Source organism: Carcharhinus amblyrhynchos, chromosome 7, assembly GCF_965287045.1.
Source record: "Carcharhinus amblyrhynchos chromosome 7, sCarAmb.v2.hapA, whole genome shotgun sequence".
Lineage (NCBI taxonomy): Eukaryota > Metazoa > Chordata > Chondrichthyes > Carcharhiniformes > Carcharhinidae > Carcharhinus > Carcharhinus amblyrhynchos.
Genome location: NC_137330.1, coordinates 58,399,294 through 58,424,262, shown reverse-complemented (window position 1 = coordinate 58,424,262; position 24,969 = coordinate 58,399,294). Strand labels below are relative to the sequence as shown.

Genomic DNA, 24,969 nt, shown 5'->3' with positions numbered 1-24,969 from the left:
TGATTAAACATATCATATTTTGGCCAGATTTTCTAGGTCGGACAGAGGTGCCAGTAGCAACAATCAAAAAGGAGCAAGAAGGCAAGGGACCGACTACAAAGCGCCTTCTTTTACATGAAGTCCCGACTGGGGAGGTATGGGTTCGTCTTGATCTTCAGCTGTATGAACAGAAGACCTTACTTTGAAATTCAGGTTTCAGAACTATGTGGATTTTGAATGTTCAATGACTAAAATAATGGCAATCATCTATGGATAACAATTAGAGAAATATTTTTTACTAGGATTATGGAGAAAGTTTAACAAATGAAACCTCACAACCAACGTACACTGTGATGTTCAGCAATGGTTGTACCTAAACAGGTGCCAGTTTTGTTACTGTGGTAAAATTAAAAATCTTTTGTTTTTTTGCCACTTTTTGCCCATTTTCCTCAAATAATGTAAACTTCCATCGGTGATCAATGAGGAACATTAAATACAACTTTCAGCAGTGTGGACAATGAAGGAGGATGATTGTTTCTCCCATTTGAAGGTAGCCTTACTGGCTAAGAATTACTCAAAATGCACAATGACTTCACTGCTGATTTATCATTAAACATAACATAATGAGGGACTAATAACTTATGCAAAGTCCAAGAAGTCAAGCAACAACTGAGTCTTTGTAAATCTGAAAACAAACGACTTTTGAATTGACTGGATGTTTCTCTGTAATTACAAAAACTGTGCTTTGAGAAGCATTTTTTGAAATAACTGAACAGAGTTTGGACATACTTTCAACTGAACAGTTGGAGTAAAAAATTGACATTATGCAGTAAATAATAAGCTAAGGGTGATGTACACTGGGTCATAATATCTCAGGATATTTGGTGGAATTGTGAGCTGTTTATAACAGCTGAAAACTGATTAAGAGATCCACAGCTACTGAATTTAAAAATCACTTTTGTAGAACTTTCGTTGTTGCACTGAACAAAAACAAATATAAATTGTTTTTTGTACATTATTAAAGCAGTGCATTCAGAAATCTTTACCTTGGAAGTAGTTTTTGTCTAGTTAACAGTATATAATGCAACATTCCTTGTCTCTGTTCCGGTAGTTTGTAAACTGAAATCCTAGTGTTTGAAAAAATATTTCTTTTTATTTAGTCAGATGTCAAAATATTTGTCCATCTCCAGATTATAGAAGCACACAAATTAATGGCTTTGTCACTTTCAGTAAATTTTCTGTACATTGGTGAAAGTAGTTTTAAATTCAGTGGTATTACCTTGAAATTTCAGATTTTATAGTAAGATATTTTATCAGATCAGACCAAATTTGATGACTAGTTTCTCAGGTGCCAGCTCCTTTATTAGATTTGTTTATATTGCATATATAAGATCTTGGGTTAGTTTTTTTTATGTATGTTTTGTACTTGTACATCATTTAACTAGTGTAGCTTTTCCAGCAGAAAATCTGTTTGGACTGAGTGAGAGAGAATGGTTATAGAGAGGTGATAAGAGGCTGAAATGACTTCTTGGGTTCCTTTCTCTTCTGATCATATTTACTTGAAAAACCATAGATCAGTTTAGTCTGGACTTTAGGGAGGCTGTTTTAACGCGTTCTAAAATGATTGCTAGAAATATAAAAATGGTCAGCAGGTTGGACAGAATATGAAAATGAAAAACTAATCGTTCAGGTAACTATGAAGGGTTACATCTAAAATATGGACCTATCTCTCTCTCCAAAATGTAGAACCAGTCAATCAGCAATTACCATTATCTAGTTCTATTTAATGTCCTGCCAGCATTCCTTTCACTGAGTGAAGGCATGCACTAAGAAGTAAGCGGGCAAATTATTTACCAGTATCTATCTCATTTCTTCTGGCATTATTCCTAGTCAATGTTTTTGGAAAATCCACAATTAGTTAAATTGTCAGTTTTCTAATGAAATATTGTATATGTAGTGGTTAAAATGCTTTCTGCTGACTCTGTTCCTGCAGAAGTGCAATGGGCTTTCAAACAGTTCACATTGCCTTAATTTCAAATGCAAAATTTATTTTGAACTTACTGCCACACTTTTGGATTTCCTGCTTGAACATAAAAATTAATTTTTAAAAAACTACTTAACTTTAAAAGTGCAAGTATTGTCCTTTGATGTATTTATAACACAGTATAGACTGTTCATCACAATACAGTGCTGTTAGATATACCACTTTCACTACTGAAGAAACAATTTGAAACTTTCCTTATGTGTTCCTTACTCTTGGAAGATGCAAGATTGATTGTTGCAGCTCAATCTAATGGAAGTGGACAATAAGGCTGTGTGTGCGTGTGTGCTGCTGCAGGCTATATATGGGAGCTGTTACTACTGTGGAATTCTTTATTTATCCTGCAGCTAGAAAAACAAAGCTCTCGTGCAAATTTTTAACTTTCAAAACCTGGCCAAAGTCTTCATTGATAGGACAGGTGGTTCAGTAAATGAAAACCACAACAGAAACAGAAATGTTGGAGTACTCAGTATGTCTGGCAGCGTCTTGAAAAGAGAAAGTTTCATGTCGATGACCTTTCATCACAACAATAATGTAAAGACACCATAAGTTAACAATTTTCCTTCCATTTAGTTGAGAGATCTACAAAGTACATTCATAATAATGGACAGGTTATCTCTGCAAGCTCATGTGATATCACAGTATTATTACTTTGACTCAAGTTCAGACTGAATGCATTAATTTAAATGTATTCGTTGATACTCGGTGAGAAAGATAATGATCAGAGCTATGCAGTTCATGGAAGGTAGAATCAAATGTAATGCATCACCTGAATAGGTTTCCAGTAAACCCATATTCAAATATTTTAAGTAAATCAAATATGCACCTGAAATTTTCATGGGGGTTCTATTATGTCAGCTGTAACCAATGTAAAATTAATGGAAGCTTACCTTTCCAGAGTTTTAATTGAATTACAGCGTGAGCTTAGGCAAACCCCCTTGGAAATTTTACCTCATATCCTCCCAAATTGAGTCTCTAAAGTGTTCTTCCTGCATCCCCCTCCTTTTTCAAAAAGTATTGTTATACAGTTCAAGAGTCTCAACAATTCCGATAGTTCGGACAACTGACCACATTGTCTGTGTGAGCTCAATTGAGTACTGTGATTGGAGAAGGGGGGATTTTGGTGAAAAACAAGAGCTGAATTGCATGCTTGGAAATTTTCCACAAGGCATCCAGTGAATGGCAACCAAGAGTAAAACTTGCAATTTTACTCAATGTCCACCCCCAACAAGTGATGTTAAGCCATGATTATACAGCCAACCCAGCACAGTACTATATTGTTTGTAGATTCTTCTTGGTGAGTGCAGTTCAAACCCACGCCAGGCTTTCACATTTTTTTGGGCAAAACCTAGGTTTACCTTCAGAGATGTTGGGTGGACGGTGACTACCTTTATCACTGTTGTATATTAAAAATGACTTTATAATGAAGAGTTAGAACCCATTACTGACAAGTCCATTCTTTTACTCTTCTAATCTGCTGGCCAAGCAGGAACTTGCAATGAAAGGTGGCAGCGTTAAGGATTCAATTAAGGGTCTCCTAAACTTCTCAAAGTTTCCCGATTACCGCTATGTTTAGATTTGTGAAGAAATCCTCTGGGCACCTCAGCAATGTCTGGCTGCTGCAATGTCTGAAAACTACTCTAGCTATTGTAATAATTTCACTGCATACAATAGAAAGTGAAGAAATTCCCCATGAGGATTCTGATCATTCTTTAAAAATTATTAATTTCAAACGAAGATGCTATACAAATACCATGATTTATTATTGACTTATTTTCCAACTATCTTGAAAGCAATTACTTGTACAGTTGACCAAGCTGCTAGGAAATTGGCATTGATTGCCAGACCATGCCACAATATGGCATATTTATTGGTCATTTAAAATGTTTGCAACTGACCTTTAAATTTGAATGTACGAAAACCCAAAATAGCTGCAAGCTATGCAGCATTAGTTTTCTAGAGTGCAAAAATGTACATTATAAACAAGGGAACAGGGAATGTCTATTTTGCCAAATATTTTTCCTACCTACAGGAGCAATAGCTGTAAATGATTTTAAAAACAGAGGTATTAAACCTCTGAAAGTTCAGTCAAACCACTGTCAAACTGTTACTAGTATTGAAAACAAGCATGTTAAATAGGGTTTAAAGGAGGAATGCAACTGGAAGTTATATAGTTTAATATTTAAAGTCTTGGCATGTATGTTCTTTTATTCTTTGCAAAAAATCATGTAAAACATTTCTTTTTAATCTGTTTTTATGCCACTGCCCTTTCTATGCAGTCTGCTGTAGAGAATCTCTTTGCACTACTGTGGTATGTCTCAGTTGCTTGATATTTTGTAGCTTCAATTTCATTGTATAGAATGCAGTTTGATCATTCTCAAAAATACATTGTCAATAAAATTGACACTTAAATTACTGGATTGTATTTGTGTTCACATTTCACTTAATGGAAATAATAGCAATAAGCTAAGGGTCACCTTTTGAACAATAGTTGGGCAATGCAAAACCAATTCCAGAATTTGAATGCATAATCTAGGTCAATTCTTCAATTCAGTATGGACAGTTCTGCATTGTTGGAGATGTTATTCATTTAAATTGATGTTAAAGCAAGCTTGATTCAATGGTTCAGCTACATGTTAAAAATTCTAAATGTTAGGTTTGACTGCCACCTTTGATATTATGCAAATCTGGTCTTTAAGCACACAGCAATGTAATTTGATCCACAGAAATTCTTTTATGCTTTGGGAATAATTTTACCCTAACCCATCCTGTAAGAAACTGATAGTAACTGAACTGAGTACCTGTTTTACGCAATTCAATTCTGCCTTCCTTTGAACTTGAATTTAGAATTTTTTAAGATAAGGAAACAAAGTAATTGTAAATATTAAAGATAATTGAATAAGACCAACTCAAATTCTACCCTGGATTCTGGGATATGCTCATAATTGCAAAAATCTAGAATTACAAATGGAACATCTCAGCAGGTCAGCCAGCAACAAGAGAGTTAACATTGAGTCGAAGGGTCATCCAGATTCAAAATATTAACTCTGTTCGCTCTCCACTGATGCTGTCAGACTTACTGAGATTTTCCAGCATTCTCTGTTCTTGTATGTATATAATATTGTCTTTCCCTTGAACATAGCGGGTAAATTTCCTTGCTGTTTCTAGGACACTTTTTATTCTAATGGCGTTGCCACTTTTTTGGGAGGAGATTGTTTCAGCTTCATCCATATATAAGTGGTCTGCTGCCTGAATTATCTCATCTATCTGCAGCTCTCTTGCTATCTATGCATGGAGTCATCACAGAGAGCTAACAAATTTATTTGGTCGTGTTAGTCTCTCTACCCCAGATGTATTTGCACTAAACCACAAACATCTGTAAATAAAAATAGGTGAAATCCATGGAGAAGTAGAAGAGAATGTTTCAGGTCTTCCATCCTCCTCCAGAAAGCCACACAAGCAGATCCAAGCATTTCCAGCTTTTTCCATGGCCTTAGATCCTCAGCATCTTGGGTATTTTAAATTTTTCCATTTTAGCAAACATTGATACATTTAGCGGGTAGTGTGTTTGATCAATTCTTTGCTAAAGTAATGAAGAACAGAAGTGTCTTTAATTCTGTGTAGTATATTGTCTGTCATCAGATTCTGGCTTTCTCTGCTCTTTGAAGACTTAGGTTTACATCAGTCATTAAACAATAATAGTCATTGCATTTCATAATTAACATTTTATTACCAGTTAGCTGGTAACAAGAAGGCCTAAGACAATATTCAGGAATTGGCAAATCTTTAGCCATGCATTAAATCTGGAATGTCTGCTTCTCCATACCGCAGGAAGTATCTGCAATACCCAAAGTCAGTCTCAGAAAAGCTTCTTACAAATCTGCATCTTCCCAGTGAAAAGATGAAGTCACAGATATTTAGTTCTCCACATCATGCGTTTCCTTTGTGTAGACAAAATAAAATAAACATTAAAAGACTAATGTACAATTTCATACTAAACTAGTTAATCAAACATGCACACAAGCTAAATACTTCAGATGCCAGAAATTTTAAAAAGCAAGCCATTGTAAAATTACTTTGGCAGGACAGCATCTGCAGAGAAATGGAATGTTTAACCTTAAATCATTGATTTGTTTATAAAATTAAGTAGATATTCTGCAGCACTGAACTTTGCAGCACCAATTTTCATTTGTGTAATGCTTTAATGCGATAAAAGGACCCAAAGTATTAGACAAAATAACTGGCAATAAACTGAAGGAAGTAACTTTGTTAGAGGTAGGTTTTAAGGATTATAGAATTGCAGCGTAACAGTCAGCAATTGGCCTATTGTGCCAGTGCCAACTCTTTCATATAAATAACCAATTAATCCCAATCCATTGTTGTTTCTCCCTATTTTTTCCCTTTCAACTATTTAACCAAAACTTATTTGAAAATGATTACTGAATCTAATTCCATCACTAGTTACTAAGACTGCAATAAACTACAAAGGGTCGTGAACAAAGCCCAGTCCATCACTCAAACCAGCCTCCTATCCACAAACTTTGTACACTTCCCTCTGCTTTGGAAAAGCAGCCAGTATAATCAAGGACCATGTGCACCACGGACATACTCTCTTCCATCTTGTTCCATCGGGAAAAAGATAAACAGCTTCTTCCATGCTACTATCAGACTTTTGAATGGACCTACCTCACATTAAGTTAATCTTTCTCTACACTCTATCTATGACTGTAACACTTCATTCTGCACTATTTAATAATTTGCTTCCTGCAATTTGCCAATTAATCCATTCACTCTAATTTCTACACAGTCAAGTTTGCATTGTTAATTCAAGTGCCAAGTACATTTTTAGTTGTAAAACCCATGCTAGAACATTAACTGTGGCATTATTGAAATCCTTTGGAAGACAGTGTGGGAATTTGAAACTACAAACAAAATTAAGATTACAATTTACTACAAACCGAATATCAAGTTTTACACCCACACTTACAAAATCAGCAGTTGATTTAATGCATTTGTTTTGTCATTGTGCCAGGTATGATTTAAAAATAAAGATGATTAAAAGGAAAAAGTTTAAAATACTTCCAGTGACACAATGAGACTTGGTTTACATTTTGCCATTCTGATAAAATTTCAAACAGCCTATATAATTAATTGTTTTAATCTTTGTATTTATGCACAAGTTGAAAATTAGACTATTATTTTAAAGTCAAATACGTAAATTACTTTAACACAAAAGAATGACAAAGGAAGAAATAACAGTATGAATAGTGTGCAAAGTATTCCCTACCTGTGTTTCTGTCGGACTTCACTCTCAATATAACCTAGTGGAACACGGAGCCATGTGATGCTGTCAACATATTGGCGACCCAGCGGAACCAGAGGGAGCAGTGACTTTTGGAATTGTTCAGATTCTTCCAATGAGTAAACTTTTCCTGGGGCAGGTAAACATTTACATATAATGTTCAATAATTAAGATCAATATGCTGAAGGAAATGTTCAATTATCAAAGTTTTAAAGTTTATTTATTAGTGAAACAAGAAGACTTACATTATTAACATTGCAATGAAGTTACTGTGAAAATCCTCTAGTCGCCACACGCCAGCACCTGTTCAGGTACTTGGAGGGAGAACTTCGCATGGCTAACGTACCTAACCAGCATATCTTTTGGACCCTGGGAGGAAACCCACGCCGGAAGAGTGTACAGACTCTGCACAAACAGTGCTAACTACTGTGCTACCATGATGCCCTGTGGGATATATTAGTATGTACAAATATTTGTCATATAATTTTTTTTATTTTTCATCCCGACTTCATCCCTGATTTCAGAAACAACCCCAAAAATGTTTCTAACTCACACAGATGTTTCACATCATTAAACAACTTTTCCCTCCATGATGCCCAGACTAAGATCTCTCATTTCTCTGGAAAAGAGCAAACTGCAATCAACTTTAGTTTTGACTTTATTTTCCTCCTCTTATGTCATTACAATTGTTAAATCATATTTACCATTAACCTTATGTATTTTTTAAAAAAATGCTTTTGCAATGTCAGTCACTGGTACTGTACATTTATTGCCATTTTGGAGGGGTAGAAGCACAGTGATATTTTCGCTGGATTGGTAATGCTCTGGGGACCTGGGTTCAAATCTCACCATAGCAGATGATGGAATTTAAATTCAATAAAACATCAGGAATTAGAACAATGAAACCATTACCAATTGTCATAAAAACCTGTCTGATTCACTAATATCAAAAGAAGACCTACTGTCCTTACTTGGTGTGGCCTACATGTGACAGCAATGTGATTAACTCTTCAGCCACTCAGTTGCAGCCAACCACTACGAAGAAAGTAAAAAGGAATGAAACCAGGCGGACATCTGGCATCACCGTAGGCACTGGGGTCAATCCTGTAAAGCACTCCTTATTAACACATAGGGGCTTATGCCAGAAAAAAATCATGTCCTACACACCAACATCACCATGAACTGCCCTGGAGCAGTTCATGGTGATGTATATTTTATCCTTATATTTTACTAAACATGCCTTCTAGATGATTCTGCCCGAGATCCCTCTGATGTGATCACTCTCAGCTCCCCATTAGTCTCTCAAGTCAGGTAATTCAATTTTGTACTGTCTTTAAGAGCGAGACACCACAATTACCATCTCTAAGTCCTCCACTGTGTGTTGCCATTGACAAAACCTAAACTGGACTAGCCATATAAATACTGTCACTAAAAAGTCATCGACAAGGAATCCTGCAGCGGGTGTCTCACTCCATGACTCTAAGCCTGTCCACCATCTACAAGGAAAATGTCAGGAGAGTAATGGAATACTCTCCATTTGCCTGAACGAATGCAGCTCCAACACACAAAAAGCACAACACAGCCACCTCTTCCACAAACATTCAATTGCTCCTCCTGACAAACAGTGGTAGCCATGTGCACCATCTACAAGATGAACTACAGGAACTCATCAAAGTTTCTTATGCGACATTTGCCCCTCCCACCACACATTCTCGTAGCATTATGGAAAAATACTAATTTGCGACAGTTTCCAAGTTATGATGATAAGGAACTAGACAATAATGATGTTCCTTTAACATTGATCCACGTGTTTCTCAGTAGTAGAGATTGTGGGAAGTATCAGGAAGCAACCTTTGAAAATTGTTAGAGATGTACTGCTGATAATGGGGTAGACACTGGCCCCAGTAGTAGGGTGCTGACCAAGTAAATTGCTCAGTCTTGGTTTTGAGGTTACAGAGTATTGTCATCGGAATGCTCAGATTTTGCTCTTACAGCCATGATGTTGATAGGGTTTAGTTAAACTTCTGCTCAGAGATAATTCCCAAGATATTAGAACAAAGAACAAAAACAGCCCGGGAAATAGGCCCTTCAGCCCAATGAGCCCACGCCGCCATTTTAACATTACCAGTCCCCCCTCCACCCATGACCCTTATCTATGCTTATGGCATTCCACATTGAGGGAAAACTAATTTAGGGACAATTTATTACCTCCAGTCAGCCTAATAGCACATCTTTGGGGTGTGGGAGGAAACCGGAGCACCCGGAGAAAACCCACGCAAGCACAGGGAGAACGCACAAACTCCCACAGACACTGGCCCAAATCCATGTGTCTGCATAGCAAACACTGATAGTCACTGAGCTGTCGTGTTGCCCAGCATCTGGTCCAGTTTAAGCGTACACTAACGAGATGAAGTACTAGGCTACTCTCGAACATCCAAGAGCAGCCCTTGTACGACCCATCGCGTGTATGCCCCTTGTTGGACAACAAGGCGGACCAGCTTAAAACCTGTGAATTAAAAGAGAAAAACATTAGTATCATTCCATATCCTTATACATTACCAGGGATGTCCCAAGGCTACTGAACCTTATTTAAAACAATCTCCTATATCCCTCCATCTCCAACCCACTCATGTGCCTGTCTAAGTAACTCTTAAACAACTCCAGCGTGCCTGCCTCCACCACCTTGCTTGGCAGAGCATTCCATAACCCCACTACCCTCTGTGTGAAAAACCTCCCTCTAACATCCGTGTTATACCTCGCCCCCCTCACCTTAAGCCTGTGGCCCCTGGTACTGTGCGTTTCTAACATAGGAAAAAGCTTACCGTTATTTACTCTATCTATATCCTTCATAATCTCATATACCTCTATTAGATCTCCCCTCAGTCGCCGTCTTTCAAGGGAAAACAGCCCCAATTTGCTCAATCTTTCCTCATAACCCAGTCCTTCCATACCAGGCAGCATCCTGGTAAACCTCCCTTGCACTCTCTCCAGGGTCTCCACGTGTTTCCGGTAGTAAGGTGACCAGAACTGGACGCAGAACTCCAAATGCGGCCTAACCAACGTTCTATACAACTGCAACATTAGACACCAGCTCTTATACTCTATACCCATTCCTATAAAGGCTAACATACCATAAGCTTTCTTCACAGCCTTCTCCACTTGTACTGCCACCTTCAAAGACTTGTGCACTTGCACCCACAGGTCCTGCTGCGTTTCTATACTCTTTATAGGTCTACCCTTTATCATATAACTTCCCCCTACATTATTTTGGCCAAAATGCATCACCTCACATTTATCAGGATTAAACTCCATTTGCTATATATCTGCCCAATATACCAGCCTATCTATATCCCATTGTATTGCCAGACACTGCTCCTCACTGCCCGCCAATCCAGCCATCTTAGTATCATCTGCAAATTTGCTGATCACACCACTTACTCCCTCTTCTAAGTCATTTATATATACTACAAAAAGAAGATATCCCAGTACTGAGCCCTGCAGCACACTACTAGTGACAGACCTTCAGCTAGAAAAGAACCCTTCCACTACTACTCTGTCTCCTCTTACCAAGCCAGTTCTCAACCCATCTAGATACCTGGCCTTGTATTCCATGAGCCTTAACCTTTTCAACCAACCTACCATGACTGAAATCCATATAGATGACATCAACGGCTTGTCCTTCGTCAACCAGTCTTGTCACCTCCTCAAAAAATTCTACCAGATTCGTAAGGCAAGACTTGCCCTTAACAAAGCCATGCTGCATATCCCTAATCAGATCGCAACGCTCTAAGTGCTCATACATCCTATCCTTAAGAATCCTCTCCATCAACTTGCCTACCACTGACGTCAAACTCACCGGCCTATAGTTACCAGGGTTATCCCTCCTACCCTTTTTAAACAACGGTACCACGTTCACTATCCTCCAGTCCTCTGGGACCTCTTCAACCTGGCCCCCAACTCCCTGAACTGCCTACATATATCCCCCCTGCTCTTCCTTCTATGTGTATAATTTCATCAGCCTGGGTCCCTTTGCTCTTCAAAATTCCCTCTACCCTCTGTGAAACATCCTGTACCCCTGCTCCAGGGAGGCAGACTACCATCCTGGGGTCCCAGGTGGCAATTGTGGTAATGGGGATGCCTGGAGGCCAGGGAACAAAGCATGGTCTTTGTCTGGCATTATACCCCTTTATTACCCAGAATGTAACAGCCACAGCCTTTCTTTCAGAGGGTAGCTATCAAATGAGAGTTCCTTTTCATCAGCTAACCATATTATTTCTGGCTATCGTCAAACTGTCTTCCAATGGGATCCTTTGATGCCTGCAATATTTATATAACTGAAATCAGAATGAGGAAAGAGTTTTTTTTTTAAGCAGAAGTCCCAGAATTTCTCCAAAATAGGCAAGCTGAGCTAAGTGACAGCAGGGGTCCACCTGGCTCTTCCATTTTTTTCCTATAGCTTTCTGGATTACTTTTCTGTTCAAAAATAAGTAATTTAAAAAAAAATTATTGCTAGAGATGAAGCATTATTTTCATTTATGGCATCTAAATCAAAAAGAAAATTTTCAAGGGAAGAGATTGCAGGGTCATATTTCTCCAGCAATTAAACCTAATTTCCAGGAGTTGGCAATGCAAAATACCTTCTAATTTCCTAACCAGCTATCCTTACATATTCCCACTGCAATTTAATAGCAATTTGTCAGCTATTTGCTGGAATTAGGCCCATTTGCGAAATTAATGTACCAAAATTTTCAGAGGGACAGAGAATGAGACTTTCAGCCCTCATCACTCTACCAATATTAACTCAGATATATACATGAATGTATAAAAATAGCAACAAGATTCTGAAGGGGTGTGACAGGGCAGACACTGAAGTTGTTTCACCTGGCTGAAGAATCCATTGAAAGTTTGTGAATCTTTAGAATTTGTGAATACTCCATCAGTGAATGTATTTAAGAGAGATTTATGTTCACTCTGATAATCAAGGCAGCAAGCGAGCAAAGAAACAGAGTTGAGGCAGACTGGCAGAGCAGGATTGAGTGAGTGTAGGGTCTACAGCTGCATCTTTTTGTCTTACATACTTAATATAGAAAATATTTCAAGGCTATTTTTTGAAGCATAATCAAATAAATGAATATAGAGCCATGGGGAGGCTATTAGGACAATTAACAAAAAGTTTCAGAGAGATTGATTTTCAAGAAAATTGTTAATGTCAGAATGGTAGTCGAAAGGTTTAGAACAGGGATTTCAGAATTTAGGACCATCAATATTGGGGCATTGGAGGCCAGACGTGCAAAAACACAAGTTCAAACAGGGATTAGAACAGTGTGCCACCACACTGTTTTCTCTTTTTCTGTAATGTTTACAGGACAGTGATTTATCTGGTCATCAACTTTCCAAAAATCAATGTTACAACTCTTTTCTGACAGATAGGGCCAGATTCTCCAACCTCACTCGTAGCCGGATTCTCCCAGCCCGCAGCAGTGAACAGAAATTTTGCTGAGTGCCACATTCTCCGTCCTCACTGACAGTGATGGCGAGGTGTGAACAATTGGAGAATTCCAGCCATAGTTTCTAAATTGATAGGCTACCTTCAGAATCACTGATTTATCAACTGAAGGACATTAAATTGGCCCAAATTGAGATTGACAATAAAAATATTGTATGAATACAAAAATAAACTGTTTCATTATTTGCAGGAAATTATTCAAATTGCTGATTAAGGACTTACTTTTCATTACAAAGTCCATTTTAAGTATGTTCAAAAATAAAGAATCAACAGTAAAGTATTAAATCCATCTTGCTTTGTATCTGAAGGTTGAAGCATACTGTAGTTACATAACTATTCAAACAGTGTGAAATGGAAGCACTTCCCTACAAACCAATTAAATGGTCTGATTTTTCCACCTGGAAAGCTATTCTAATGAAATGAACTATAATTTTTAAATGAATTCCACAAACCTTCTTGACATTGTAATATAGCATTGTTTTCAATACTCTTGCTTGTACTCTGCCACAGCAGAGGATCATTGAGAGTTGAAGTCCTTTCCTGCAGAAATAATAAATCTTATAGAAATACCATCAAAATGTATTTCAAAAAAATGACATTCAACAAATCTTGATACTTGAAATACAAAGGAACAAAAGATTTTTTTCTCACGCCAACTACTGGGCAATTTTCTCAGCAGATTATTCTATTAAGCTTCAGTAATTATATTAGAAACACCAATTATTCTTATTTGAACAGTCTTACATCAATTCTAATTGTATCACCACACAGCTGCAAGAGACAATAGCAGGGGAAAGCTCTTCAACTGAAAGAAAGAAAGCAGCCTCGGAGGTCACTTATGTAGAATTACATAGAAAACACAGCACAGAAATAAGCCATTTGGCCGAACTAGTCTGCATGAAAATAAAAAAAAACAAAAGAAAAAAAACTGGAAATATTCAGCATTTATGGCAAGAGAGAGAAACAGTATTAACACTTCAGATCTGTGACCTTTCGTCGAAACTGGAAATGGTTTGATTTGGATTTGAACTATCATTGTCACATGTACAGTGACAAGTATTGTTTCTTGCGTGCTATACAGACAAAGCATATCATACATAGGGAAGGAGAGAGTGCAGAATGTAGTGTTACAGTCATAGCTAGGATGTAGAGAAAGGTCAACTTAATGCGAGGTAGGTCCATTTAAAAATCTGATGGCAGCAGGGAAGAAGCTGATTTTTATGTTTGAAATACAATAGGTTTTCAAGTAGCTCAAATGGGGAGAGTGGGAAAGGAAAAGTGAAAGACTGTGATATGGCAGAAGACGTGAATTGACATACATTGGTGGGGCAGAGCCAAAGGGAATAGTAACGAAATTAAAGAAACAAGAACATATATTGAGGGTGTGCAAATGGCAGAGCAATCAACAGCTGCAACCCAAAAGCAAAAAGAGGAGGAACAAACTGAAACTTGAAACAAGGAAACAAAATGGGAGTGGGGGGAGGAGTGCAAAGTTTACAGTCTGAAATTGTTGAACCACATTGGCCTTTCGCCTAAAATCAAGTGTAGTATCGACATGCGGCAGGGTTGAAACCATGATCAAGCGTGTGGTTTGCCCAGGACGAGGTTATCCCATTGCACTTCGGGTGTGCTGATGCCTGCTACGTCCCCAAATGCAGGATACTCGACTGCAAAATTTGCTTGGTTGAAGTCATACGTTACATTTTAGCTCCATTTGAAGGAATTTTTAAAAGCGGCATCTTGGCCTTTTGGCTAAGATGCAAATGAGATCAAGCCTACTCCAATCAGCTTGGATCTTGTAGATCAAGCCCAAGACAGGAGGTGAGAGCCTTGTCTTGTCAGCTTGGATCTCAACTTGTTGAGACTCTGAAATGGACTTGATTTGACTGAATTGGAATAAAAACAAAAAAAGATGCTGTTCCTTGAGCTTGCAGTGACGTTTATACTCCAAAAGCATCTCCTCCCCTTCTTAGCTTTTGAGCACATCTTATATTTTTTTCCGTGTAACCAAGTTTCCTTTTGAAAAATACTATAACTCCTATAGATGCTCTGAACTTTTAAAAACACATCTGAATTCTCAGTGGGTGACTCAAAGGATCACATGACAAGATTAAATAGCAAAATTTTTATGGTAAAAAAAATTAAAGTCAACTAAATATTACTTGTAGTCAACTCATACATTAAGCACGAGAAAACAAACACCCTCCTTTGCTTTATTTCCTAACCCAATGACAAATCTCAAGCCTTCTTTATACATTACATATACTCTCCGTAGAACTGAAGAGCCAAATCTTCTTGTCTCCAGATTTGGCGTGCAACTGAAAATGTAATCAGGAAACCATGTAAATTCTGACGTGCGGAACCAAGTGGGAGTTGCCTGGGAAGACTAAACTTCTGATGGATAATTCCCCTACTCTCTGGACAAGGGGCAAGTCCTGTCTCTCTCTTCCCCGTTCCCTCCTCAACTCTACTCTGCACTGTGCAGTGCACTTCTTCTTTGACAGCCAAGATCAGAAGATCCTGGAAGATCAGTAGATTTGGGGAAAACACACGCGTTTCTATGTTACATCAAACTCTCTGCGGAACTGTAGTTTCTAACCACTGCAAAGTTACTCCCAACTTCCAACACAGAGTCACTTTGCCACGTTTCATTGAGTTGTAATGTTAGTGTGTGTTAAAAATCATTCCGTTAGTCTCCTGATAATTCTCAAACTTACTTGCAGCAGCAAGATTCACTTCAGCAACTCCTTCACCTGACCATGCCAGGGTGAATCGTCCACAGTCCTTAAACCTTAAAATATCCACGGATCCTGGTTTGACCAAAGATTGAGCTCTCGCTCACATTTTGCCTGGTGGCTAACAAAGAACTTATCCCCCTGCTGTCCAATAACAACTGGTTTACTTTGTAGAAAACCAACACAACAGCTAAAATGCCTCCTTCTTACTGTAACCACTAAGACTCTATAAAAAGCAAAGGAACCCTCAATATTTATCTCAATAGAGAAAACCACACAAATCAAGATAATTATCTAACAATGGTTCATCTGAAGCCCTAAACTAATGCCATGATTGCGCATATTGGTGAAATCACGCACGTTGGATGATAATACAACCACTCTCTTTCTTAAAGTTGTCAAATTACAAAAATGCTTAATTTAAACACTGGGTGTCATTTTGAAAAAATTCATGGCATTTTTTCAGCTTTAACTCAAATGAATATAATTTGGAATATATATTTGAAATATAATAAATTATGTCAGTCAATTGTTTCGGCATATCAAACTAGACGGAAACACCGGAATAAAATCCCAAATCCATCATTTGTGTAACTGTGAACATGCTCTGAATCGTCTTGCAAAATTGTGCTGCATACAACTTTAGGTTTTAGCATACCAAAACGTCAATAGCGTAGTCCAAAATTCATGAGAAGCTATACAACTGAAATGAACAAACTACATTCATAGAATCATACAGTGCAGAAGAGGCATTTCAGCCATTCAAGTCTGCACTGACATGCAAGAAACATCCAAACTCCCATCCACCAGCACTTAGCCTTGAGTGTTACCATGTCCCAAGTGTTCACCCAGGTACTTTTTAAAGGATGTGAGGCAACCCATCTCTACCATCCTCCCAGGCAGCACATTCCAGACCGTCACTATCCTCAGGGTAAAATGGTTTTGCCTCATATCACCTCTAAACCTCCAGCTCCTACCTTGAGCCTACATCCCCTTGTGACTGACCTTTCAACTTTCTGATAGACAGGGGAATTAAGGGTTATGGGGAGAAAGCGGGAAAGTGGAACTAATCCACTTCAGATCAGCCATGATCTTATTGAATGGCGGGGCAGGCTTGAAGGGCTAGATGGCCTACTCCTGCTCCTATTTCTTATGTTCTTACGTAACTTAGGGAAACAGCTGCTCCTTATCTACTCTGTCCACGTCTCTCATAATCTTGTACACCTCAAACAAGTTGCCTTCGGTCTCTTCTGCTCCAATGAAAACAATTTGAGTCTACCCAACCTCTCTTCCCAACTTAAATTTTCCATTCCAGACAGCATCGTGGTGAATCTTCTATGCATCTGCTCCAGTGCAATCACATCCTTCCTATAATGTGGCAACCAGAACTGCAGACACTACCCCAGCTGTGGCCTCAAAGTTCTTTACAACTCCAATTTGACTTCCCTACTTTTGTAAATATGCCTTGATTGATGAAGGCAAGTGTCCCATATGTCTTTTTCATCACTCTACTAATGTACCCTTCCGTCTTCAGAGATCTGTGGACAAACACTCCCTTTCACAGAACTTTCTAGTGTCATGCCATTCATTGACTACTTCCTTGTTAGACTACTTTCAAAGTGTATCACCTCACACATTTCAGGATTAAATTCCATCTGCCACTTATCTGCCCATCTGACCATTCTATGTATATCTCTTTGTAGCTGAAGACACTCGGCCTCACTGTTAACCACCTGGCCAATGTTTATGTCATCTGAAATAGATTTTCACTCAAGCAGTATGCAGTAGTTTCATGTACCAGCAATAAGTCATAATAATTGCAACAAGGGCCAAATGCTGTAAAATCATATAAAACTATACCTTAAATCTACGAGGTTTGCACAGCTGGTGGACAAATGGGTTGAAGTCATCTGGGTTATATTCTTCCAAAAACACAGGTTCCTATTAAAAGATAATTTGATGTTTATGTGCAAATATAACTTATGGAAATCAGTTATAGTTGCCAAATAATACCTTTTTATTGCAGTAGTCTAAATACTGTAAAACTGAAGGACGTCTTCTTTCAATTGATTGATTTAATTTTGCTTTGACTTTCCACTGTATTGGTTCATAGACACAGTCATTCCATTTCTTGTACAGGAGTTCTTTCTTTCGTAGGTTTAGCATATCCTTGTAGGTTGAATATTTATCCAACTCCTAATGAAAGTCAGAGACAGGAAAATTGTTTACAAATGAAATAACAATGCCAATACTCAGCACAGTGGCACATTGGTTAGCACTGCTGCCTCACAGCACCAGGGACCCGGGTTTGATTCTGGCTTTGGGCGATTGCCTGTGTGGAGTTTGCATGTCCTCCCCATATCTGTGTGGGTTTCCTCCCATAGCCCAAAAATGTGTGGATTAGGTTGATTGGCCATAGTAAATTGCCCCTTAGTGTCAGAGGAATAGCAGGGTAAATTTGTGGGTTTACGGAGACGCAACCCTGTATTGTTGTCGATGCAGGTTCGAGGGGCCAAATGGCCACCTTCTGTACTGTAGGGAATCCTATCATTCTATACTCAGAATCTACTGTTATTACATTTCTACCAGGAGGAAATATGCAACACATCTAGACTTGAATTTCCTAACGGGTAATGAAACTTAGGTTATCTTAGGAACAGCACACTGAATGTCAGGTGCAGGCTCAATAAAACAACAACTGATCTGTCCCTCAACTCCATTTACCTGCCTTTGATCCATTGTCCTTGAAACCTTTAACTAACAAAAAAATGAGTATCAACAGCTTCACTGAACCCAGCATTTACAACCTTTATAAAGAATCAGAATTTTGGATCTTCTGTTGTTCCTTAATTCTAGCCGTGTTTCCACTACAAGTTAACCGTATTAAAATCTTTTCAACGGTTGCAATTGTGTGTTTTATTAATATTAATATTATTATTTTCCTGTCCTTTCTAAATACCCCAAAATATGGAATATGTAACTCCCAATCATGCTCAGCTTGGAACCAGATTTCTATATTTCTCAACTTTAAGCTGAATTTGTGCTTATAAATCATCTGTCTTATATAACAATGCACAAAGTGTAAGAACTAAAGAAGTTTGAATTGATAATTCTTTTCAATCTGTTCATATCCCTTGAAGGTATTTTCCTCTCACTTTTTTACCTTGTAGATGTTTTGCTGGTGCTGTGTTCATTGCTATTTAAAATACTTACATTTCTCATCACTCATGTTTAACATACAAAAGGGTCATATTGTAACTTCTCAAATAGGTTAGGAACCATTTTTGTACTTTAAATTTTCATCCAGTTACTTCACTCCCCCTCTTTCATGTTTGAAGTCCTTTCAACTGTGCAATTTACATTTTCTGCTCGGACCCTAGTCTTAAACCCAGAGGTACATCTCTGTTCTATTCCAATGTTGGTTCCAGTGCTCCAAAGGAACATCTGTTTCTCAGGCCAATCTTACAGCAATTGAATAAAGAATTTCATTAAAGGCAATTAAGCAGAGGAAACATTACCATAGTGCAAAGCAAGCAACATTACGGGGGAGCTGTCTTCATGCTGGTGACATAGGGAAGTAAAATATAAACATGGAGGTCAGGAAAGCATACAACAGAAACAATGCAGTTATAATGGAAGATCTTAATTTTAATTTCCTGATCTATGTTTTCCTTTGCAAATTAGCAGCAAAATGTTTATGTTACCTTAATAAAGTACTCTTCCATGTCATACAAGGGCTGACAGAGAGCATTAACTTCACAGGATTCCTTAACTGCTTTAGCCTGCAAAACACAGACATTTAGTAAATATTAGACTGCTTGCTGACCGAGTATTTAAACATTCAGTATTTTCATACAAAATTACAATTGCAAGTTTTTTTTAAGGCTCAGAAATGATGAAAATGTTTTACAGATATTTTATTCTTCCTATGCATTTTTATTCCAACACCCTTTGGTGAAGACGTATCATGATGCCTTAGCCCATTAATAAGGAAAGTAATAAAGAACTTAAATTCATAGTGTGCTTTTCACAAACTCAGGGCATCTCAAAGAGCATCACAGGCAATGAAGTATGAGCCCCAATTTTAACACCCCCACCCACCCTATCCAATACCAGGCATGGGAGCAGGTTAAATAAGGGCAGCATCAACCTGCTTTAAGTAAGACACCCGATCCAAGCTGGCAGGATGTGATTTATATAACAGATTAGGTCTTGATAATGCTCGTGACCCAACTGGCTATTTCAGATTGTATCCAAGTGGGAGACCAATGACACCATCATCATGAGGCCAAACATATCAGGGGCAAGATCATGGCCAGACGAGGATCTGGCAAGTACATTTTAAATTTTATTTCAAGTGTCTTTGTGAGTCAAAAGGAAACAATGCCTCCCATATCTTTGGGGTCTGTCCAATCACACTTTCAAAGCACCACATTTCTGACTGCCAGGACTCTAAGCTTGCTGGGTCACTGCTGTGGTCTCTTTCCAAATTCTCAGAAATTTTCAATCCTCACCACCAACCAGGTAGGGGAAGTGGCAGTATTTGGGCAGCAGTCAGAAAATAAATCATGGAAATAAGGCCCAGCCGACTTCTAGATTCCAAGATGCTGTACCTGCCTTCTTTTTAAAACCAGGGTCATGGTCATAATTGCCACATTGGGAAATAAAGCAGCTAATTTTCTCACAGCAAGTTTCCACAGACAGCTATCAGAAAAATTCAGTTTTTTTGTGCTGTTTGATGAGATATACATGTTGCTCAGGTTACTAGGAGGACTCCCATTCTTTGCTTTGAATAGTATCATGGATATTTTACCTCAACCTGGAAGGGCAGAAGGAGATTTGGTTTGATATCTCTTCTGAAAGACAGCATCTCCAAAATGTGACACCAATCCATTGCTGCACTGGATTACATGTTCAGGGCTTTGAAGTGGGACTTAATCCCACGACTTTCTGATCCAAAGGGTAATGGTACCATTGAGTAACATCTGAAAATTGTAAGACCCAACCTAAAGGGTCACCTTTCAGAACAATAGCATCTGAAAATCAATACTGCAATATTCTGTGGACAGTCATGGTTAAGAATTAATGATAGCTTGCCATTTCAGTCAAAATAAATTCAAAACTAATTCACTCTGATCTGATCCGATTTGATTTAAATCAAGAAAAATGTTAACCTAATTTGTGAAATTACTGCAAAATATTTCAGATATTTTAGAAATTTCATTCAATACTTCATTTCATACAGATTTTAAAATTATTTCACTATGGAGCATAAATAATTTAATCACATTTTAAGACTCCAATTTACATATCACACTTATAGAAAATATCTACTGTAACCATGCCACCACAGGCCCTTACTGGTTAGTTATAATAGAGAAGTGTTTCAAGCAAAATTAAATATTGATACATGAAAACAAGTCTCACCCATATATTAGCATTCTGACTGATACCACTTCCAGCAAAGAATACACCACAGGATCAAACTGTGTAGTTATTTTTAATTAGAATTTATTGGACAGTGATAAGGTAATGCAATCAGATACCCTGCTTTGATGGGACAGATCTAACACAAGATTGTGATCTTGGGCAATTATTTTATCTGGAATCACATTATTGGTTTTGTCTCCCATCAATTTCTACTTTACTGAGCATCCCCTGGAAAAAGTACAATAATGATTGTATTTTTAGTTTCGTTCATAAAAATTGTTATGTAATCAGTTTACCTGCTTCACTGAGTCATATGTCAAACCTAATTAAAAAGCTAATGCAGAAAATGACAAAAGCACTTCAGCACCAAAATATGACATTAAAAACACATGAAGAAACGGCTGGAAAAGTTTGAATGCAAATATCAAGACATGTTAGTCCTATTTACTGCAATTTTACAATTTTCATGCTCTCCAAAGTCTACATCTTCAGTGTAGTCCAAAGGCAAGCACCAGGAATGCTGACTACATGGCATTGTGAAAAGTGTCAACCAGCTTTTGATCTTCTAGCAAGATCATGACAGTGTGTGTTATTCATGATTAAGTCAACCTACTAAGCAACTCTCCCTATACATCACAGCCATTTGTAACTCCGTTTTGCATCTGGAGCTTCAAATGCAACACTGAACCAGGATCAGCAGAATGCGATTAGATGTAGCTAATGTAGCTTCTGTATATGCATTCAGCATTTTTTTTAAGTATACCTGGAGATATGCGAAAGACTTCCTTGAGAGCCAGTTCACACAATTCGGTTCTGTTGACCAAACAGACGCACTTTGACATTTTTTTGGGAGATCTTTTTTAGCATGCCTTTGTGCTGAAAGAGGTTTCATTGGACATGTGCTTGCAGTAGAAGTCTATAAAAGAAGTAACAGAGTGCACAATTGAAAACTCTGACCTGATAACTTTGATGAGAGATGTATTTAATGCTGTTCTGAACCAAAGGATTTAGATCATACAGTATTCTGTGTAGTGTCTGTAACACCAAATTTTGGTGCCCAGGAACAAGCTCAGTTTCACCAACATTCAAAAGATGTCTTAAGCACTTTCTAAACTTAGTTATACTTCATGCATTACAAGACTTTTACTTCCATGGAAACCAACACTACTTCATTCCAGAGTTAAACAGTCAGATCAAATGCACAAATCAACTTTAACATCCATGCAAACATGCAAAAAATACAAGTACGAATTTTATCCGAAGAGCATAACTGGACACACAGGACTAACAAGGCTATTTTGAATTTAATCACCTCAAAACATTGTGGGTGGGTCCAGTTATATGTTACATCCCATTCACTATAATTTTTTTCTCTCCTAGTTTCTTTCATAAATTTAATAACATATATATAAAGCTCCTCCCTCTATGTACATATACAATATAAGTGCATCCCAAGGCAAGCTGTACCTCTGAATCCAGAGACCTACACAACAAAATCTTTCTCCACCTATGAAGCAGCATTCCCCAAAAGAAGTAGGAACAGGCTGATGTAAGAACATTGAAGAGCTTCACCAACAACTAGAGGAATAATCACCTGGCCCAATAAGAGACATATGCAACAACAACTTGTATTTAACATAGTAAAACATCTCAAGATACTATAGAAGAATATTTCTTAGAACTCACGTAGCCAGGTAACATCTTTGGACACTAAGGGGCAATTTAGTATGATCAATTTATCTAACCTGCAAATCTGTGCGAGGAAACTAAAGCACCAGGAGGAAACCCATGCAGGCATGGGCAGAAAGTGCAAACTCCACACTGTCATCCAAGGCCGGAATCAAACCTCAGTGTCTGACATTGTGAGGCAGCAGTGCTAACCACTGTGGCACCTTAGCATGGAGGAACAAAGGCATTGTCAAAAAGATTGATTACATCAAAGCACACACATCTCTGCCATTGTGGCATAAACTTTTAAGATCCCTATTCGATATAATATTAGTGAGCATTTAGGAATGTATGGGCTAATCAAGGATTGGTTCCATTTAATAAAGTTTTTTTTTGAAGTGGCAAATTGGTTGAATACAAGGAATGAAGCATATTTAATGTATATAGGTTTTCAAAACACATTGGAATTTGTAAGTAGGAGGAATGCTAATATATTAAAATAAAAGCAAAAAACTGATGCTGCAAATCTGAAAAGTAAAAAGGAAGGGCTGGGTAAATTTTGCAGATCCGGCAGCTTCTATAGAGAGAGTTAAAGATCAACAATGACTCTTCGGAATCATTTCAAACGGCTCAGCATGAATTTATAAAAGGCAAATCATGTCTGAAATGCTCTTTGGATAAATCAGAGTGAATTGATAAAGGATTGGAAACTGTGTTAATTACCTGGATTTTGAAAAGGTATTTAATAAGATATATATAAAAATAATTTAATGCTGTAAGTGAGGTTTGTTACTAAAAACTAAGGCATGTGTATTAAATGCTATACAGCAACGTAAGTAGTTGATTAAATGACAAATTATAGTTTTGGACTAAAAAGGAATTGTGCAGCATGGAAAGCAGCACTTCAACCCATTGTGTCTGTACCAGCCATCAAGCACCTATATATTCTAATTCCATTGTCCAGCACTTGGCCTGTAGCCTTCTATGCCATGGTATTTCAGGTGCTCATGTAAAAACTTAAATGTTGCAAGGGTCCCCCACTTCTATCACCCTCCAGCCAACACACTGAAATCTGGAACTCATGTTGGTTAAACTTGTGGCACTTCCCCACAGAATCTAATGTTAAAATTGTGCAGACAAGTTGATTATGCTGTAAAAAAAATTGGGAGTCCCAACATATGGGCGTAAAAACAAGACCCAATGCAACAGCTATACACATACTAAGTTTGGCCACAGAATTGTGCCCATTCTTGGGCGCCTTACTTTAGAAAGGATGTTAAGGCCATGAAGGTGTTATTCAGTGAGATCTCTGGAGTCAACCTGACTCCAAAGTGGGATGAGCCACCGAGAGTCGGGATATAGACAAACTTGAACAAGAGCGCAAAATACTTTTCTCCACAGCAACACGGCAACTACAACGTAACTGCATCCTTTAATTAATCGAATGCGCTGTTATAACAAAGTATTTTGAGGAAAAAAAAGGAATACAAGGAATAGAAAGACATGCTGGTTAGGTGCATTGACCCGTAAAGGTACCGGAGTGTGGCAACTAGGGGAATTTCACACAACTTCATTGCAGCGTTAATGTAAGCCTTATTTGTGACTAATAAATAAACTTTAAATAACTCGGATTGTTAAACTTTCAGTGATAAGGCTGCTCTGACTCTATCCTGACATCACAAATATTACCCAGCACGGGAATAAAATGCAAGTTTTTGTTGTCACCTCGACCGTAACCATGTACCCCCCAGGCCAGCAAAAGAAAGCTGCTCAAACATGAGCCCGCCCTCTCTCCCTGTCCCACCTCTCCATCCAGGATGCAAGCCGCTGGCAAGTTCGGACTTGCCAGTTTGAGACCACTGAGTCGGGTGCTGGACAGCTCCCTCCCGGTAAGGTGCCACCCCCCCCCCCCCCCCTCCAATAACCAAAAAAACCAAGGTGGTGGAAATGCTCAACTTAGGCTCCCGGGGGGAGGGGGAAGAGAGGCTGGGTATGGGGGTTTACGGTGACAGAGAGTCAGTGACGGGAGTTAGAAACCAGATAACACCGGGGTCTGGGGGAAATGCAGGAGGACATTGACCCGTGTCAATGTTTCCCCTCCCCTCACTCACTTCCTCGGTGTTGCAGTACGGCCGGTGGACACTGATGTGACCCGAGTTGCTGCTCCTCCATGAACTCATCGCTGCCGCCGCCGCCTCCCCCCTCGCCAGCGCCGCGCGTCCACACAACCTGCGCGCGGCCTCCTGCTGCGCGTGAACGCGGCCCCGGACGGGGGCGCGCGCGCGAGGGCAGGGCCGGTCGAAGCAAA

At 38.5% G+C, this 24,969-nt stretch overlaps 2 protein-coding genes across 9 annotated transcripts in view; one reads left to right on the top strand and one right to left on the bottom strand.

Annotated features, from left to right (window-relative positions):
* Window positions 1–4,404, top strand: part of LOC145344979 (intersectin-2-like) — a 213,215-nt gene extending 208,811 nt beyond the window's left edge. For all 3 annotated transcript variants that reach the window (XM_080192400.1, XM_080192401.1, XM_080192399.1), the window contains one exon: window positions 28–4,404. In XM_080192400.1, coding sequence (XP_080048526.1) covers window positions 28–185 — 158 coding nt within the window. In that variant the 3' untranslated portion in view covers window positions 186–4,404. The remainder of the gene's footprint in view (window positions 1–27) is intronic.
* fam228a (family with sequence similarity 228 member A) lies at window positions 2,007–24,857 on the bottom strand. Of its 6 annotated transcripts, none has more exons than XM_080192405.1 (8): window positions 24,769–24,857; window positions 21,757–21,909; window positions 19,268–19,345; window positions 17,577–17,759; window positions 17,424–17,504; window positions 13,281–13,368; window positions 7,308–7,452; window positions 2,007–5,961 (listed from the first exon to the last, which is right to left on the bottom strand). In XM_080192405.1, the coding sequence occupies exons 2-8, from the start codon at window positions 21,883–21,885 to the stop codon at window positions 5,928–5,930; spliced, it is 738 nt and encodes a 245-aa protein (XP_080048531.1). In that variant the 5' UTR covers window positions 21,886–21,909; window positions 24,769–24,857; the 3' UTR covers window positions 2,007–5,927. The 6 variants fall into 6 exon arrangements, with proteins under 6 accessions (XP_080048531.1, XP_080048529.1, XP_080048532.1 ...); XM_080192403.1 differs by having other exon boundaries at window positions 24,773–24,857; XM_080192408.1 differs by lacking the exon at window positions 2,007–5,961 and adding an exon at window positions 8,294–8,357 and having other exon boundaries at window positions 7,336–7,941; window positions 24,773–24,857.
* Between the last annotated feature and the right edge of the window lie 112 nt (window positions 24,858–24,969).

Coding starts and splice junctions, on each gene's coding strand:
- fam228a (XM_080192403.1), bottom strand. CDS start 24,841: ATGAGTTCATGGAGGAGCAGCAACTCGGGTCACATCAGTGTCCACCGG. Junction 21,910..24,772: donor CGTACTGCAACACCGAGGAA/GTGAGTGAGGGG, acceptor CTTCTTTTATAG/ACTTCTACTGCAAGCACATG. Junction 17,760..19,267: donor TGGAAGAGTACTTTATTAAG/GTAACATAAACA, acceptor GACTTTCATTAG/GAGTTGGATAAATATTCAAC.